The sequence below is a fragment of the Thunnus albacares genome, chromosome 12, assembly GCF_914725855.1.
Source record: "Thunnus albacares chromosome 12, fThuAlb1.1, whole genome shotgun sequence".
NCBI classification, from domain to species: domain Eukaryota; kingdom Metazoa; phylum Chordata; class Actinopteri; order Scombriformes; family Scombridae; genus Thunnus; species Thunnus albacares.
Window position 1 is genome coordinate 13444130 of NC_058117.1, and position 19410 is coordinate 13463539.

At 40.3% G+C, this 19410-nt stretch overlaps 1 protein-coding gene and 1 long non-coding RNA gene across 2 annotated transcripts; one reads left to right on the forward strand and one right to left on the reverse strand.

The window, feature by feature from the left end:
• The first annotated feature begins 426 nt into the window (after positions 1 to 426).
• LOC122994020 lies at positions 427 to 11403 on the forward strand. Its single transcript, XR_006406489.1, has 3 exons — positions 427 to 553; positions 8826 to 8885; positions 11304 to 11403. It is a non-coding gene; the product is annotated as an uncharacterized LOC122994020 (long non-coding RNA).
• Positions 11404 to 15237: 3834 nt separating this feature from the next.
• On the reverse strand, positions 15238 to 16247 carry LOC122994233 (C-C motif chemokine 20-like). The gene is made up of 4 exons (XM_044368810.1): positions 16116 to 16247; positions 15809 to 15917; positions 15640 to 15714; positions 15238 to 15517 (listed from the first exon to the last, which is right to left on the reverse strand). The coding sequence occupies exons 1-4, from the start codon at positions 16180 to 16182 to the stop codon at positions 15469 to 15471; spliced, it is 300 nt and encodes a 99-aa protein (XP_044224745.1). The 5' UTR covers positions 16183 to 16247; the 3' UTR covers positions 15238 to 15468.
• Between the last annotated feature and the right edge of the window lie 3163 nt (positions 16248 to 19410).

The following is a 19410-nucleotide window of genomic DNA, read 5'->3' on the forward strand; positions in this document are numbered from 1 at the left end:
CTTGTGGGAATATTAGAGTCTATATTAAGTATGAGGTCATTATGAACAGCAACCACAGACAGATTTAGGTTAACATCAGTACTCAAATTTAGACTGTTAGTCTATATGAAGAGATGAAAGCCATAAACTGTCCACCGAGAGAGAGAGAGAGAGAGAGAGAGAGAGAGAGAGAGAGGGAGAGAGAGAGGGAGGGAGACAGGGCATTGTCTGCATACTCCGCTTTGCCCCGAGTATCCTCCTCCACTCCCCACCCACATCCTGAATAATACACGACAGGGCCCCCTCCCCGCTGCCCCACCGTCCAATGGCAGACGCGTATTTTATCAAGCTATCTCCTCTGAGCCAATCCCGGTCCTCCCGGTGATCCCTGTAAACCGGATGCCCTCCCTTCTGCCTCTCAAGCAGACGTAATCTGTGGATCAGAAAGGCAGGCGCTCAGTCGGTGTGGAGTTGGTCTCGGATGGAGGTGATGAGAGTGCAGATAACCACTGTGGCAGACTTGAAGAAAATCCACCTCGCCAGGACCATGAATCCTGAAGGAATTTTTTTCTTTGTAAGTATGCCACCATGTAAAATGCATAAAAAATAACCTTAAATAGGAGAGGCAGTGTTTTGTTTAATCCAGTGTAACCAGCGTAAAAAGATGCATTAGTTAGAAGGAAATATGCTTCTTTGACATCCAGGCTACTTTATTCATTTATCTGAAGACAGTATGGTTATTCTGATGAATATGCACATGTAATGATTGTGAAACTCTGTGACAAATTGTGATGGGCTCTGGGGTTGGCGCTCAATCAGGCGGCTTCACGTCTCTTAAAATCAGCGCATGTGAATTTGTTCAACATGCCAGCGGATAAAACAGCGTCTCTTTCATCGGTCATTTCGTAAGGGCATCCGTGTGACTCGGGGAGTGGGAGAAAAACGTGAGATCCAGTCGGTCTGTGCAACATGAAGCCTCTTTACGCACACTTCAACTTTTATACTAATGCTTTGCAAGACGCATATGGTACATATTGTACAGAGAGGCTACACGCTGTTTCGGTTGCTTGGAAAGTTTTAACGATATGTTTAAACAGCCAGCGGAGCCCAAAGGAATCCTGTTAGATGTCCAAACAATATAACTTTGATTCATTTCACTCACCAGACAGCCTCCAGTTCTTATTGGGCCCTGAAAAGTAGGCGAACACTGATAAATGGTGGCTATTATTTTTCAGCTGAACAATGCGCACCGGCTTTGTGTGGACCATCTGTCATTGTATCGACATTACAGCAGCCCTCCTGCTCCAAAGAATCCGAGTGAGACACCTGAAGAGCAGCAAACAGACAGCGATCATTCTGAGCCGCCACCCGTCTCTCGCCAAGCCGTGACTCATGGTGTGATACGTCTGTGTGGATGGATGGGTGCGTAACGTAGCCAAAAAAAATAAATAGGCACCGGAGCAAAGTGGTTGCAATTAAAATATTTTAGGCTTACGTGAACAGATGCAAAACAACATAATGAAGCATGACTGTGATGCTTTTAAAATGTAGATGGAAAAGCGGACTACAAGTATGGCTTTTGCGCATCCTGAATTCTCGGAAACAGTCTTTGCGCATCTGACTTCCTCCCGGAATCTGGGCCTCCAGCACATGGCAAAAACAGCCAGACTGCCATTTTCAGGGTGGGCACTCTGCGAGGATGCACACTGACCAGATAAACACACTTCATCAAAGGCAACACAGGCTAAATTTTGGGGGCACAGTGGACTAATGTGCCACTCAGCTTTTCAGGTAGTTTAAATGAGCTGAGAGGCTTTTTTTTTTTTTTTTTTTTTAAAGGAGGCTTTAGAAACTGCCATGCCTAGTCTCTCAGCGTGCAGTGCCAAGCACTAATATGCCTTAAGGTTAATGAGGCAGTCTCCATAAATTCTTTTGCCATCTGGATATAGTAGGTCTAGACGCTTAGAGCAGCACTACATTTTACTGGCTATGGATTGTATACACAGCGTGCTTTAATGAAAAGACTAAATGCATGGCCTTTTACTGAAAAACAAATATTTATCTAATGCTCACACATATTTAATGGCTTGTACTTACATATCTTGTACATGAATTATTTAGGGGAAAAAATCAGTGTTCTAAATAAATCTAAATAGAGAGATGCATAGACTGTACTGTAGGTGCTGATGTGATCATCTGTGATAGCCTCACTTCCGTCCTTCTCAGGGCTGAGTTACACATAATTCACTTTAGCTTTGTCCCTCATGAAGAGAAAAAGCAAAGAGCAGCGAATGTCCGAGTGCATATCTGTTTAATTCAGTTTTGAGTTGCTCTCAGAGAGTTATCAGGGTTGGATGAGTGAATGGAGCGAAGCCGCTGTCTTCCTGTCACTGCACTATGTGGGCAGAGGGGTGGTTGGATGTTGGTTTTTCTTATCTCCTGCTAGAACTATGATCATCATTCCTGTGTAGCTCATTATCACACGTGATGAGTTTCATCAGCAGCGCCCTGCAATTATGTCAAGGTGCAACCTATCACAGTAGACCACAGATCACTGTTGTTTCTCCATAGATACGTATGATCTCTTTCTCGACAGCATTCATAGCACAGTTCAAATTAACAAAAAAAAAAAAATGCTCCTACAGTTTCTGTTTATGAAAATGCAATGTCGTGAGCATCAAGGAGTCTCATCTCACTTCTCCCATCACATGACTCCCAGCAGACATCCTGTTCTTTCCCTGCTGCCATCAACCAGTGAACACACAAATGAGGAGGAAGAAAAAGGCTCACGACCCCCCTCATTCTTTCTCAATCATTAAAATACAATATGAAAACTTCTTTAATCCATTATTTCTGAGTCATCTGGGAGACATAAAAAGCGTAGATGCCCAGCGGATATCGAACCAAATTAACAAAAGTAGAGTTAGACCTCTGTCTTGTGTTTCTTGCTTTTTCCACCTCAGACTTTATTTACATCCATGAATCCAGAGCAGCAGACAGCTGTTTAGCAGAAACACTTGGATTGTGTTCACAGGTAAATGAAGTTAAAGGTTGAATGAGTTCATAACAGCGGGAACCTGTGTCCATATGTGTGCTTGTGCTTCCCTGTGTGTGTCGTGGTTTTGGGTAAATGGAAAGGTTAGGTAATGGAGACCCCTGCTCAAGGCCTCAGGCATTACGGCATACTGCCTATCTAGATGAGTGGATGACCTCTGACCTCACGTCTAGCCACAGGCTTGGGTCTGCTTGGGTCAAGCCAGGTGGCTTTCAAGAGCCCGTTGGCCTGTTAGGGAGCACATGACATTTGAACTCTTTCCACTTCAGGACCAAACGCACTCTTTTGGTAATTAAGAAACTCTTACGCCTTGTGTGTGACTGTGTGTGTGTGTGTGAGTGTCAGCCTCGAAATAATTTTCCTGTGACTTATCAGCATTACAGGTACACTTACGGATTAGAAAACAGTTGTTAAGAGGTTAGAGAAATTTGTGAAAACCCGTTAAACCCAGAACATCTGCTTTCTGAAATAATGTGATTTCAGCCTTCCTCTGTTCTCCAAAAAGTCAGAGTTTTCTCCAGATTGTCAGATGCGTTCGAGGCTCCTTTTATCTAGAGGTTCATACTATGAGTTAGCAACATAGTCAAAGACAGATTCAGGTCTGCCATTAGACTTCAGCTCATTTATGAGATGGTAAATTAACAGAAAGACAAAAACATTGCATTAGTCCAGAGAAACAGCCTGTCTCAATTCTGTCACAACATGCTCTCTCTATTGTATCGCCATGCAAGAAAACTCCCCATGGAAATTTTGGAATCTTTCCCATTGTTCCTAAAGGAAAGGAGGCTTTCATATGGAAGTGGGGAACGCCAGGAAATGACAGGCATTCTTTGTGGACTGTTTGAAAATAAACTTTGTGGGTCCTCGCTTCCCTCTCGACAGCTAAGCAAAAACTAGAAATGAAGAGAGGATTATGGTCTTAACAATCCCTCAATGGCATTTTCACTTTCTTATGTTTCCTGCTGCAATTTGTCCCCAAAGTATATTTTCTTATTCAGCGCACTGGAGACATGCCATCAGGGTTTCAGCTAAAGAGCTTTTGTTGAGGGCTTTTCACTCTTTTCTCTACAGTTTCTTGAATGGGTGCATTCTTATTTTCTTCCTTATTTGTCCTTATTTTGCCTTATCTTCCCCCCCTGGCTTTAAACACAACCCTGCTGCTCCAGCTCTGCTTTATGAGGTGTGACAGTGAGGTCTGGTTGCCGAGGCAGGGTTGTGTGGACTGGAACGTAAAGCTTTACATTCAGCCGGCTGCGGTCGGTTTGGGGAGGACTTAAACTCACTTCACCCCTATACAGTACCTCGTATACAGGAGCTGCCTTCATTCTGCTGAGCTGGCATGAAAGTGCAGAATTGGAAGGAGGAAAAAAAAAAAAGAAGAAAAAACATTCGACCTGCCTTCCTTAACCTCAGAGATCCTAATTGCCCACATACAGTCACTACCTTTACTAAAGGTACTGACTGAAAACTGAAAGAAAAGTAAAAACAGGTGGTCACGTTTTAATTTTGTTAAATCATATACAACATTTTTTTCTTCAATGTCAACAAGTTTAACATCTTTTTAAAGTGTACTTTAGTCCCAGGTGTTCATCTGTTCTCTGCAGCTTTGCACAACTCCCTCCTCCTTCCTTTTGAGATTTAATAACAGGTTTCATTTAACAAGCTCTTCTTTCTTAGCTGCTCGGTCTCGCCGTACCTCAGATTAACACTCACACCTTATTCTCCCCTCCTTTTTCTCTGTCTCTCTTCCTCCTCCTCCTCTTGTTGTTTTTCCCACCAGGCTAGTGGTAGTTCCCAGGTATTTGACCAGTGTAGCGTAGCCGGGAGGCTGGTTGTTCTGTCCTCTGTGAGACAAAGGCAGCGTGCCTGAAGGAGAGGGATGAAAGGAAACGGGGCTGTGCAGCCACTCCTTTTTACAATGGGAAACCTCCTTAGTGAGGTTGTAGAGCAAATAACCACCTTCTCTCTTCCTTTTTTTAACAAGCACTGAGACTGTGAGAGTGTGTCTCTATCCTTTTTTTTGTAGTGGGAAGAGCGGTGCTGTGTATATGAATAAATGTGTGTGCGCACGCAAAGAGGAAAGGGTGGCCTTCGTGTCTGTGTGGAGCGTTTTTAGCTCTTCCCTACACCTGCTTAGTTTGAGCCGACAGATGGTGTTTCTCTTGTTAAAGATGTTTCCTGAATTACAGTTAGTTTTTTGTTGTGGTTTAAACGGAGGGAGGGTTAGAAAGCTTTCATTGATGTAAATGATTCCCATTTCATTAATTGTTCGGAAAAAAAGTAATTCTTAAAAAAGCATTTAGGGTTTCTCAGTGGTTTTTGGTGGAAAAATGATTCACATCCTGTACTGACATTAGTTGCAACACCACAATTTAAAATACTTCAGAACTGAATAAAGGCAAATTAATACCAGCAGTGAGTATACAGTAAAAATCTAAAGAATGAAAGTTTCATTGTGTCACATGTAGGAGTATTTTAAGTCCTGTATGTGGTTCAAGTGGCACCTACTTCTGAAAAGTTCAAAATATGCTCCGCATTTTATGTGCTCACCATGTGTTTTGCATCTAAAATCTGAAAATCTTATTGGAATGTTAGAAAGTCAGATGTTTTCTGCTGAAATGTTGTGGAGGACGAGTCTGAAGTACCACAAGATTAAAGTTAAGTGCTAGTGCCTTAAAAAGCTATTTATGTACTTTACTTGAGCAAAAGTCTTTTGTTTTGTTATTTTCCACCTCTAGTTTGGGATTTTTCAGTCACATAGTTTTTGTTCAGTGACACATTTGTATTGTAAGTGTGCACAATGTTGCTTATTGTTACCAATATTTTACATTATTACATTCTTACAGTTGAGCTGAATTATGCACATACACTCATGATTTCTGTGTCTGCTCGAACCTAGTGGCGCTCAGCGTAGTGTTATCATCTCGGGTGGTGGTCAGGGGGAGGGAGCGGAAGCCACAGGAGTCTTTTATGGCTCCAGTTCCAGAGACAACCTGTTCTCAGGCACTGCTCTTCTGGTACTTTTTTATGACATCATAAATTCCTCCATTTCCTCTGACCAGCCCTAGGTGGGTATAAAGGACATACCTGGTCAGTAATTGTCTGTCTGGCCTGCTCATCTGTCAGTCTCCTTCTACTGCTGGTGACTTCCTCCGGAGCCAGACTCTTAGACTGCCTCTCTTAGAACTGGACGGTGGACCAATAAAAACAGTGGTTTATTTGATGAGTGATACGGCAAAGAAGGTTCTCTGTGGAGTGTGGTTTTCTCAGGCGCCTTTTACTGCATCTCTGTTGGTCATTTAGGTCAGCGAGGGGAGCCAGGCCGGCACCCACGTTTAGTGGCCTTTCTGCATGCATGTGCACTTCGGACCGACAACAGCAGCCCACTCTAAGACCTGTTGATACCTTTTGTTTGTTGAAGTCTGAGGATGAAGAGCAGAAAAGAAAGGGTTAGGAGAAGAAAGAGGAGATTTTGAGGGAAAGGAGAAGCCCTCAGGAACATTCAGCGCTCACATTCATCTGATGCATGGCTGGGGCTCCTCGGGGAGGCTGGAACAATACACGCACCAGCACGACAACATTCCTCTGGGTTAAAAAGGTCAGGGGTCAAGCAACGACCCCACCCTGCCAATCAGTCCCTAGGCACTAACTCAGTACCTTTGTTTTTGGTTTATGTCTTCGCACTTGTTGAACAGACTCTGCACCTTGTGTTACAATGTGCCCTTTGCTCTCTAATAGACTCGATTGGCGTGAAACACTTTTACTATTTTATAATGTTCGTTTTCGTCAGTTTTGGCTCAGGTATTTATAGTTTCAATTCACAATACTGGGGGCTGTGTTGGAGGAAGAGATTTTTTTTGTCATTGTTGTAGAATTACACTCCACAGAAAGAAATATTGCGTAAAACAAGAGGAGGAAACAGAAATAAATCAGCTAGAAGCTTTAAAGTTGTGCAAATTGATTCTTTGGCCAGGTTTGCCTTAAAATAACGTGTGTAGCCTATCTCACATGTAATTTTCCAGCCAGATGTTTGGAAAGCCCAGATCTATATATGGTAGAAAAAGAACCACCACAAAGCAGCCAAACTATAATTACTGCACATATTTTGAATTGATTTAAATGCTCACTTTATATAATCAGCCGACAAGGGTCAAATATTAGACCAATGAGGGCACTGTAGGCCCTCAGAGTCGTATTTTTCCTCCTTCATGAAAAAAATCCTGGTTAGATGTTTTTTTTTTTTTTTTCTGAACACCACAGCGCACTTCAAATAAAGTCTGAAGGCTGCCATTAAAGTGGAGCATATGCATGTGTAGGCATGGAGTGGCGTGTGAGGCCCCTGCAGGCAGACTGCGGGTCTGTTAGTCATTATGAGTGAATGTACAGTATACACTGGAGTGGACATGCAGCTACATTAAAGCCTCGCCCACTGCCACATCAGACCACCCTGGAGACACACCACTTACACTTCCTCCACTGCTTCCATTGCTCGGCCTCAGGGGAAGCGCGTTTGGGGATTTCCGGAGGATGCACTGGACATTAATCGTCTGTTGATTAGGAAACTTTCTGGTGAAAATCAGATTAATTGTGAATTTATATAATAGATGGTCAGATTTCCCAGACAAGCCTGCTGGTGCTTTTCCTCTTGTTTAATGTAAAAATCAATGGGCCTCTTTCAAGAATACTTTACTATTTTTATTCTAAAACTCTCTTGACTTTTTTCTGCGAGGTTTGCTCGTACTAGCGTTCCAAGTCGGATTTAACAAACTCTCTTAACCGCCTGAACTTGTTGTAAATTGCTCGTTTCAGCCTGAAGATCGCTTGTTCAGGGGTAGGGGTGTGTTTGTGAGATGTGATCATTAACATAATCCATATAAGGCCCCATGTTCCGCCCCGTTCATGGGCGAGTTTTCTTAACATAAAAGTTCCCAAGGAGTCAAAACACTGCCTAGCTTCAAGTCCGGCTTTCAGAGATCAGTCGAAAAAAAAAAGAAATGTAGGAATGTCAGTAGTTGGAGACCTAAAACAATTTGAAAATATGAATCCAGCCGCCAGCGACCAGAGCAGCTCTGCACTGTGACAGAAATAAAGAGGGAAAGCTTTGACGTGAAGGTAGATGCTAAAAAAAGCATCTATCTAAAGCACAGTGCTCCATGATGGGAGGCGGTCATATGACAGTCACAGAGATATTAGAAGAGAATATTATAGTGTACAGGTGATGTTACACTGTCAGCTGCAACAGTAGATGATACCGGACAGAGAGCTGCAGCGAGACAGCGAGGCGGCTGTCTGAGTGAGAGAAGTTTCCAAGAAACTACTGAAATGTAGAAATCGCTGCACCAAAATATGCCAATAAAAATCATAAACTCTAAAAAAACCTTTCAGTAAATTGGCAGCCATGATGATGATAATATGGTAAACAGAGTATTAATTATGCATTAAATTTGTTTTAGTTATATATTTAATTTTTGTTAATTTCAGTATCATATTTAAACTGCAGATGAATTCAGATTAGAGCATCATAATTGTGAGTCAAACAAGTGTTTCTCCCATCTGACGAAAGGCAGAGATGATCTATTCATGATATGTACGACAGGTCAGGACCACTCATAAATTTCCTTCGTATGAGAAAAATTTATGAACGCCACAAATGTTCTTAAATCACTCATACGTACATCTTAAGAACAAATCTGTTCGTACGAGTGCTTCTTGCATGAGGCCCATTGTGTCTTTTGCCTCTAAGTGTTTTTGTTTATGTTTTATTATTTTTGCTTCTGTCTCCTCTTCATAGGTGTCACATGGCGCCTCTTCGTGCTGACTTTTGTTACTCCATGAAGACTGTTTCCATCAGGTATACTGCACTACTCATTTAAACAATCACAAACTATTTTAATTTCTCTACTGCTGAATATTTAGCATGTGTCACATTCCTTTGTCCTGTTTCTCTGTGGAGTAGCGTCACAGAAAGATGACTCTAAACCTCCTGAATTTTATCATGAATACTAAATCCGCTTACAGTAGAGGAAGGAGACATCACTCTCTATTAGTCTGCAGTTCAAAATGAAAGCCTATCTGGCTGCAGCTGTGGAGGAGCCTCCAAAGATGGGGACGTTTATTGTCGGGAACAAATAGAGCCTTTTTATTTTGTCTAGCAGCTGACGCCTCTCCCCACCCACTCCTTCAAAACCGCTTTTGTCAGTAATGTAGAGTGGCCCGTTCAGGCAAGAGCAAGAGACCATGAGAGAGTTTCATAGCAGAAAAAAAAATAAAGTGCGGGGTTTGTCTGTGATAGGCTCGGAAAGGAAAGGCCCGGCTGTTTGCCATATGGTGTAATTATCTGCTATTTCAAAAGATTATCTCCCTCCATCAATATAGTGTTTAAATGTGTACATATATGTGCGTGTGTGTGTGAGTGTGTGTGTGTGTGTGTGTGTGATTTGATCTCTGGTTTGTACCCCCGGTGTAACGTTGAGACTCTGTGGCCTGCAGTTTGGCCCCCCATTTAAGCTGGGTTAGCTATGATCTCCCCCCTCTAACCCCTATCCCTCCCGCCCCTGTGATCCCTCCCTCCCACACACACACACACACACACACACACACACACACACATATATATATATATGTATAAGCAGAGAGTCTCTCAACACAAAAGAAATATTCAGCTGTAGAGAGGGGGTCCCTCAGAGGGTGCGACATAGAACTGGGGGGGATTAAGAAGAAATGGCTGGCTGACACTGGGGTTGCCATGGCAAAGCCCCCTTTTCTCCTCTCCCTCGACCCTCCGCCTATTTTTCATTGTGGGGTGAGGTGTAAAGTGTGTGTGTATGTGAGAGAGAGACTGTGATGGAGTAGGGAAGATGTAATATGGCTTATGAATTTAGTCTCTTATCTGAGCTGGGCTGCTTCTCCTCCAGAGAGAAGAGACTTCTAGTTCACATACTGCAGCTCCTAAAAGCATAAAAAGCTCAGAAAACGTATTTTTTTCATCATGCGTGCAGTTAAAAGTGTTTTATGTTAATGTGTATATTAATTACTATGTGCCTGTAAATATTATACTACATTATTTGACTACTTACTGGCTAATATAATTCTTTTTTTATGATTGTGAAAATTAATTTGTACATATTGATAGAGGAAAGCATGCAGTGAAAGAATGCAGAGGCAATAATTCAAAGAGCCAACCTACTCACGAGACAAAACCAAATTGTCTAGTTTACGAGTTTCTGAATTATAGCCGCAATAATGTGACGCATTACTCATCCATTGTAGCTACTGTGTTATCACGGTAGCCTGACGTTAGCCTCCCACCCCGGCGCAGTAATGGATGCAGGTCTAGCCTGCTCAATGACATCAGCGCCCTAAGCCGATGAAACGGGGTGATGAATGTCCATAGATCAGCGTTTACCATCCTGACGTCAGCCCCGGTCTGTGCAGCAGTGACACTGTCGGTAGTTGTTCCCCAGCAATGGCCTGCCTTTGACAATGGGAGCTCTCAGCCGGTGGCCCGGCGATGGCTGGGTATTAAAACCTTGGCTGCACAGTTGGACATCGCAGCATTGTTCTCCGGGTTAGATGTCCATAAGGACCGTGACAGGCTCGAAGATAGTTCTTTAATATTGTTCTGAGTGATGGCAAACCACAAAGAGTGTGTTTGCAGACCTTTAACACAACAGTACAATATTAATTTCACAATATTTTTAGTACAAACTACCTGATTAAATGGTAATTTCATCCATTTTACAAAAAAAAAAAGGATCCCTAATGGTATCTAGCTAGTTACAGATAATTTTTATTTGCTCAGGTTTTGAAATATTCATTTTTGAGATTTCTGCCCACTCCCAATACAATGGAGGTGAATGAAATTTCATCTGTGCATTGAAAATTTTCAACAGTAACGATTGTCAGCATAGCTATGAATAATCAACATAACACAGCATCAAAAGTTTTCATAGGGACTATTTCTCCACTAGAAACTAGTTCTTAATCACATAAAGTCATTTTTCCAATGCCGTGACCAGCACAAACAAAGTTCCGTTCACCTTTTTTTTTGTATTAGTTTGGAGGCAGAAATCTCATAGACAGATGTCTAAAAAACCTGGACAAATTAAACCCAAGCAATCTGCACAGCATGTGTGGAGAAAATATGTGATTATGTAATTTTGGGTTAACAAATCCTTTATGTTTTCTAAGCTGCTGATTCTCACTATGCTGTAAAAAAAAATGCTGTGCAATATCAGTGCTAACAACTTCCTTTTCATGTGTGTTTCAGACGCTGTTACAGCCAATTTTGTGCCGAAGATGAAAGACTTCAAGTTCCTCTGATTAATGAGGTGGTGGTAATGCAATAAAGCAGATCCTCTCGGTTTGTTTTCCAGTTTAAATATATTTCATGATCGTGTATATAACATAACTAGAACCATGTTTGCCCTGTGGACAGCAGACATGTTCTGCCACTGTCCTGTGTCATCACATCCCTGTGCTGTGTGACTTGACCTCTGCGGTTTGAGCAACATCCTCGCCTCTACCCCTGTCCCCTGTCTGTCTGTCTGATTGTCTGTCCTCCTTCCTCTACGCCCTGCCTCGTCTGTCAGCTCAGCAGCTGCCGGTCCTGCTTGCCTCGGTGAACATTCAACGCTGTCGGTGAGTTTGGTATGGATCACATAAAAACCATCGACCGTTGACTGTGCCCCGCGGCTCGCTCCGACAACGTCAGGAATGAGCGAAAAATGCTCAGCTATGACGGACAAAAAAGGGCAAGTGGGCGCATGCAAATCCAGAGACGATGACGCATGCACACATACACAAAAGGGACACTCTGTTTCCACTGTACCCATAGACCAAAGGTCACAATCAACATTCATTGCTGTCGCTGGGTTGGACTGTGTAGAAAAGCTCACTGAACAATGAGTGCAACTGTGGCCCAGATCTGCCTGACTCGCGTCTCAGCCAATCAGCCGACCGGATGTGAAACACTCTGATTTCTTTATTTATATACTTCTTGTTTTTCACTTCTATTTTCTCCTCTCTTCCTCCCTCCCCGGCGCTGGGAGTCTTCAGGGGAAGAGAGAAAGAGAGAGATAGAGACATAAATAGACTTCTGGCTGCTTGCTTGTCCTCATCCTCCTCTCTTCTCCTCTAATTGGTGGTTATGTGTGCAGCAAGGGGGAAGGAAGCGGAGTGAATGTGTAATCATTTGGAGTCTCTTCTCCTTTAGATGTTTCATCCCTCTCTTTTTTGTTTGTCTAATTATACACTGTGCTCAGTTAACTCTGTGTTAACTGTGCGTCTGCGCTGGCAAGAATGAACGAGGGACAAAGAGAAGCAAGACAAAGGAACCAAAAGGTAGAAAGATTAAAGTACCAGGAAAATGATTATCTAATTATTAGTATATTTTGTGTAATATTCTTCCTGGCGCTGCTGCAAATGTGCTGAAAGAAGATTGTTTTCACCTTTACGGCTGAGGATGTCTCATTATCTGTGTTTGAGTTTCATGAGAGACTGTCTGGCTTCCTGCCTGCCCGCCTGCCTGCCTCTGTGTGTGTGTGTGCTCGCATGTGTGTGTGTGTGTGTGTGTGTGTGCGTGTATGCTATGATAGAGGACCTGTCTGCTGATCTCAGAGTGCAATATGTTATTTCCTTCTATACTAAAGCCAGCTCCCCTGTGAGAAAGCAGTCTATAACCTTGTCTTCCTTCAGACAGTCTGGGACCGGCCATGCAGCTGCTGTTTCTCATTGTTCCTCTCTATAACAACTCTGTCTTGTTTCATTATTTCATGTAATGTAAACACACATATTCATAGGAATGTGTACATGATTCATTAATAAATGCAATAAAGTTAAATCAGACCCGAATCACTAGTGTGTGGTGTGATTATTTGGTTTGTGAGTTTCATCTATAACTAAATCAACTTCTTCACTCCTTCCAACTCCATCTTTCCATAGTCGCTATCACTCTTTCTCTAACAGTATGTGCTCGCTCTGCCATTTAGTAACCAAGCCTCATGTCCATGTCCCTCTCTCCCCGCTCTCTCTGTATTATTCATAGAAAAGCACTCTGTGCACTGGTGCAGAACAGTGGAGGTGATGTAATAGTGGCTGGGAGCATGGCTCTGGACTGTCATTTGGGATGGATTCATGCGACAGGAGAAAACTCTCAGTTTGTTCAGCTTTGTTGGTGTTGCCAACAGCTAAGGCATGCGATGATGATGACGATGATGATGGTGATGATGATGATGATGATGATGGGATGGGACTGGACACATTTATGACACAAGTATCATGCAGATTAAATTTTAGAAAAAAACCCCACATTTTTAAAGACCTGAAATACCCCCATGATTCACCCTGTTGTGCAAATGTTATAGTGAAGTCATAGCTGAAGTCTCGTGATGCAGCACTAAACATTGTCATGCTGTGTGATGAAACGTTTTTCATAACACTGAACCAACAAAACTAACAAAAGGAAAAGTGCTGCTGAAACATTAGTTCACAGCACTTGTTCTAGTGATGCTGCCTCCATCTAGTGTTCAAAGAGTTTTTCACACGAGTTCATGATGACGCCGATCGTTCAGTCTGATTATTGTGGAAAAGAATTAATGAAATTATGTAAAAAAGGAAAATCAGCTAATTACTTATTTTCCACAGTACAACCAGTGTTACATGATGATTTTAAGTGATCTGTTGTCTTTTATTTACATTTGTACCAGGCCTTGTGCCAGTTCAATACTTTGTAACCCTGGTTTTGGTTGTGTATATTTAAATTGTTATATAGATAAATACTTAAATCCAAGCAACAGTTTATCTTAATGAAGTTACCGGAACAAAATCCATCAATCATATTATAAATGAGAAATATAGATGTGCTTAAAGAAATGTGATTTAATCATTAATAAAAGGTCATCTGTAAACACACTGTCAGTGTATGTTTTTATATTTTATTAGTCCTCACAATATTAATTAAAGCAGGGATCTTACAACAACCAGATGGGGGCATCAAGACAATTTCAACGCCTATCTCATGTTTCATTGTTGTTATTGTTACATCTGGCCTGAAAATTTATATTTTTATTTTTTCCCCATTTATTTTACAGCAATCATTTAAGGCTGAAAAAGAATACATATTGTTTTTTTTTTTTATTTCACAACTTGCAGAGAACTACTAGAGTGACGATTGTTTTTTTTTATTGAGTGTAACGTGTGACTGTCATTTACGAGACGAAATCTGCTGTTTTTATACAATCTCATGCAACATTACTCGTCATGAGGAGCAATATACTATATAGAGGGAGAGGAGAGTGAAACTCAAGATGCTTAAGTGTATATGGTTGAAGTAGATTGTGAAAGGAAGCAATTTAGTTTAGTTAAATCTGCCAAGTGTTCAAGCACTCCCCTAGGAGAGAACAACCTGGCCAGTGGCCCCCAGGTACAACAATTTGAGACGTCCGGACTGAAGGCTCCAACTGCTCATTAAACTTAATACACATTTAAAAGTCCTCCCTTCTGTAAACTTATTAAGTAACTGAACAATGAGTATTTTCATTAAAGGACGGAAAATTTGTTTGAATAATGTGTTATGGAAATTCCCATTTGATGTAAAGGTGAAACCTTAAAAATTAGGCCTCTTGGATTTGAATATTTAAAAAATGTAAGCATACAGTATCAATAAAGTGTTGGACCTGAAGATACAGAATTTATTGTGTATAGTGTATTTTATATTATGATATAATATTTTTATTTTTTACTTTAAACCTATTTAAGGAGGAATCTTGGTTCAAGACATTCTTATCAAGGTACTTTTTAAACATTTATTGTTGTTAAGTGTGTGGAGCCTATAAATGCAACAGTCCATACGGCTGATGTCAGTATTAATACATTAGCTGCGTATGTCAACATGGAAATACTTGTTCTGCTATGTACTTTAAATAAACAATTCTGTTAACTTCCTCCTGCTGACGTCGCAGGACTTTCACCACTTTGTGTTTATTTGTTACCATTGTGTCACACAAACCTTCCAGAGCTGGGATTTTTTAGGAAAGTTAAAATAAAAGGCGGTATGTTATCAGGGAAGTGTGCACGTGTCGTAATTACAGTATGTTTAAAGTTACACAATACACACAGAGGAATGTTTTCATTAGGAGATGTACGTACTCAAATTATGGTTCCCTTTTGCAATGAGTCCACAAAACAATTAATTGGACAAATTATTATTTTTCAACAAAACTTTAATTATATATTTCATAACATAACAATTACAATAGCTTACAAAGCTGGTACAACTGAGCTGACACACTTGGACAGGAGTTCACTCAATTATAAAAAATGTGAAAAAATTCTGGCGAAAAAGCAAAGCTGAGATATAAAACTGTTTGTTCACAGTAGCGAGGCTCCACCGCCCCCCTTCAAAAAGCAGAATATCTTCTTTAAACCTTTGAAGTTTACTGTGGCGCCTGTGCAGTGTTCATATGAACCCTTTGTGCTTTGATCCTGCAATGATGATTGATCGAGTTATTATTTGCTCTGAAAATGCATTTCACACTCAACACAATTATACTATTTGTTGAGTATGTCACAACGATTTCCTAAAATAAACCTCAGACATATCTTACCTTATACGGTCGATATACTTCATCACCCAGTCCAAAGATGGATTGGTGCACGCTTTACCCATATTTGTGTGGAAACTGAAGGATTAAATAATAAGATTAATATTTATGCGCTTATGATAAGCATTAGTAATGTGTCATGTATAATGTATGTCATTTCATTGATACTCACATGATGGCATTGATAGGACACATCTCGTTCACAGTCTGGACTGAGTACCCCTTGATTTTAACAAATGGTAATCTGCCAGTCATGTATTTTGTACAGCATCCATGTTTCACTGTCAAACAAGAGAGAAGACTATCTGATTAGATACTGGAGAAGAGCAACAGTGAAATACATCTATGCATCACAGCCAGGCTAGTGGAATTTGGATTTAAAGTAATGAAACTGTATGACAAATACTAAACTAAACTAAACTAAACTTAAAAAAAGAAAGACATGGAGGCAGACATGAGAAAAGAAATCCGGTGCGTACTTGCAGATGTGTTTATGGCCAGCAGACAAATGCCGAAGAGCATCACCAGAACTTTGACTGACGGCATGTCTTCCTCTGTGTTGGCAGGAGTGATTGAGCTGTTGTCTTGTACGTCCTCAGGTGGAGCTGGAGACTGTAGTGACACGTAGCAACCTTATATATTTCTCTGAAAACAGGAAACCCTCTCTTGAAAGGATGAGTCCTGTCCATGGTTGCACCAGCACAGAAAACCCCCCTCATTTTCCCCTGAAAAAGGGGAAGATGAGTGGGCCGTGGGTGGGGGGATGCTTTAACATGTTTATTTTCAGCAGATCATATCAATTATGAAAACTCCATGTATATGAATGTTGTTTGAAGATAAAATTGTTCCAGTATATTTACGTGCCCTCATAAGACTGATAAAACAAAAATCAGTGAATTAAATTCTGTTCAAGGTTCACAATTTTCAGGTCTGTCTTAAAACAATAGTCAGGTGCAAATACGAAGGTTGAAACATGTTTTTTGCTGTAATTGTTCCTCCAGTTCATACTGACCATTAGAAGATCCCTTCATAATGTGCTTTCAATATAAGTGATGGGGGACAAAATTCACATCCTTCCCTCCATGCAAGAATGTATTTAAAAGTTTATTTGAAGATAAAATGAAGCTTCACTTGTCCAAAATAGTCAAATCAAGTCAATATCTTTCAAAGTTAGTCTTTTTAATGCCAAATTACTTCTTTTTGTTATGATCCTTCTACTGCAGCTCAACAATGAAACTCAGATTGCTGAAGCCTAATATTATCATCAGATAAACTTTTAAATATACTTTTGCTGTGGATCTTGGCCTCCATCACTTACATTTTAAGTACATTTTGAGATCTTCTCACGGCCTTATTAGAGAAATTATGATGTGGGATGTGAAATCACACACAGGTATTTTCATTACCACACCTTCACACAGGAGAGAGACCAAACCAACATCAAAAAGGTGTTCCTTTCACAATGGAAGAATATGTTTGATTCAAAAGCTTTGACATTTAGAAGTAAGTTGGAAAAGAGTTCAGAGAGGATGGAGAGACTAGGCGTCACTGCAGACCTCATTATGTGCTGACTTGACGTGGGGAGCTTCAAGTGGGTTACTCTGAGGTTGCACAAAGGTTCTTTTCTAGGTCAGTGCAACATATACCATGTACTTGAGAACCATGCATCACAGGAAAAAAGTGCATAAAAATAGGTCATGATAAGAGTTATGTGTCTCTAATAGTGCACGTCGAACTTTCCACCAAAACCCTCCCTCGCATTGCACATTACAGATATCTTGCAGGATGTGCTGAGATCATCACTTTATCTCTTATGTCTTTCTTTAAATCTTCCAAAATGCATTTCTAACTTTTCATCCATAAATCAATGTAGTGTCCAATTCTTGCCTTTAATTCAGACTTCAGTTTCTGATGTCGTTCTTTCTGTGACGCTAAATGTCTCCTATGTGATTTAAAGGACGGCTTCAGATAATTTCACATATCTTAATACAATACTCACATGTCCATATGTACATTGAAACAGTTATTGATCGCTGTAATCATTCCTGCTGTAATTCAAATGTAAGCGATGGACATCAACAGTCTGTGTTCAGTGTGTTATATCAGCTGAAGCTAATATGAGTCATTCACACTCTGTGTCAGTCAGATCAAGTAAGTTATTGTTTTTTAAGACAGACTTTACAGAGTTTCAGTATTTGTTTTATTGAGTCTCTCAGCTGCATTTGACACCGCTGATCATAAAATATTAATGGACAGACTTGAACACTGGTTTGAACTGGTTCAGGTCTTACCTCCACAACTATTTTTTGTCAGTTGGTAACTGTGCATTGAAGCAAATCAGAAACAACATGTGAGCAAATCATAGGAAGAGGCAGTTAACCTGTAGGTGTACAGTTATCTTATCTATAAAGTTATCTTTTACCTTTAAAGTTCATTTCAATACCTCATAAATGTTTGTTGCATTTTAAATGAAAAATATACTGCTACTTATTTTTTTGTGAGACAAAGAAGACTTTTTTAAATGTTTAAATGGTTTGTTGTGCAAAATGTGCTGATAAAACTTTGATATCACTACTTCTACATTGTAGTCACATCTGCATCACTCTAATTGCATATTTGTATATAACTATAGTGTATAAAAACTTTTATAAGCAATGGTGATATGTAATATTTCACAGGAGTGTTTACTGACAAATTATAACATAAGTTTAGATGATAACTGGATGCAAGTACATTAAAAAAGATGATAAAAGGTTTGCTGTTGTAACAAAGACCAGGTTGTCTTCTCTGTATGCGTCATAATGTTGTTTGTCTGCAGCATTAAGGTCACAGGATGTTGACTTGTGGGGTATGGTTATGATTCGCTGTCAAACTATTGTATTATATTCTACGTTGTATGTATCTTGTTCTCAAGTATCTCTTGAAATATGGATATTGATCTCAATAAGACTACCTGATTAAATAAAGTTAAACAAATAATACTAATCGCTTTTGAAACTCATTAATGGTGTCTAATAGTATTTATATTCAATGAATGAACAACATTCATTGAATAAAATTGATTGTTATGTATTTTTCTCATTATCATTCATTATCAGCATAACAGCATCATCATGCCATCATCAAACAAATATATATGTATGTATATCCTGTATCCCTCAATCATGCGTTGTCAGCAAACAGAAGAGGGGATTTTGTTCCACCACTGATGGTAAAATTACCGTGGCACTTGAACTATACATGTTACATGTGTTAACCAGTTTTCCAGTTAATCTTGTGGCAGTCATGACGTTCCATTTGACAGACTATTTAAACCTGATTGTCAAAGACAAACTTAACCAGTTCATCCCATCTGAGGACCCATATCAGAAAATTGATTTACTGATTGCTGAAGAGAAGCTGAGAGAAGATGGCAAAGCTCGCTGTGTGTGTCTCCGTACTGCTGGTGCTGCTGGTGGCACTGAATGAGAGCAGTAAGTATGACCTGATTTACCTCTACGGTTACATTTAACTGCTGTTATTATTTTAGGAGAACAGTTGTTGTTTTTTTCTAGATTTTGTACTGTTTTCATATTGCAGTGGCTCATTAAAACAGGAAAAAAAAACTTCTTTCGTGCTAAAATGTTTGTGGTGTCTCTTCTTTAAAGGTTCCATGAGGAGTTGCTGCACAAAGTACCAGGAGAAACCAATCCCAGTGGGACGACTGATAGGCTACACAATCCAGGAGATCACAGATTACTGCAACATCAAGGCAGTAATGTAAGAAAAATCTAC

What these genes read in the sequence shown, in the direction of transcription:
- LOC122994233 (XM_044368810.1), bottom strand. Translation starts at nt 16,182, where the DNA reads ATGCCGTCAGTCAAAGTTCTGGTGATGCTCTTCGGCATTTGTCTGCTG. An exon ending in GGCCATAAACACATCTGCAA is followed by an intron (nt 15,918 to 16,115) that starts GTACGCACCGGA and finishes CTTGTTTGACAG; the next exon opens with TGAAACATGGATGCTGTACA. An exon ending in TGTCCTATCAATGCCATCAT is followed by an intron (nt 15,715 to 15,808) that starts GTGAGTATCAAT and finishes TTAATCCTTCAG; the next exon opens with TTTCCACACAAATATGGGTA.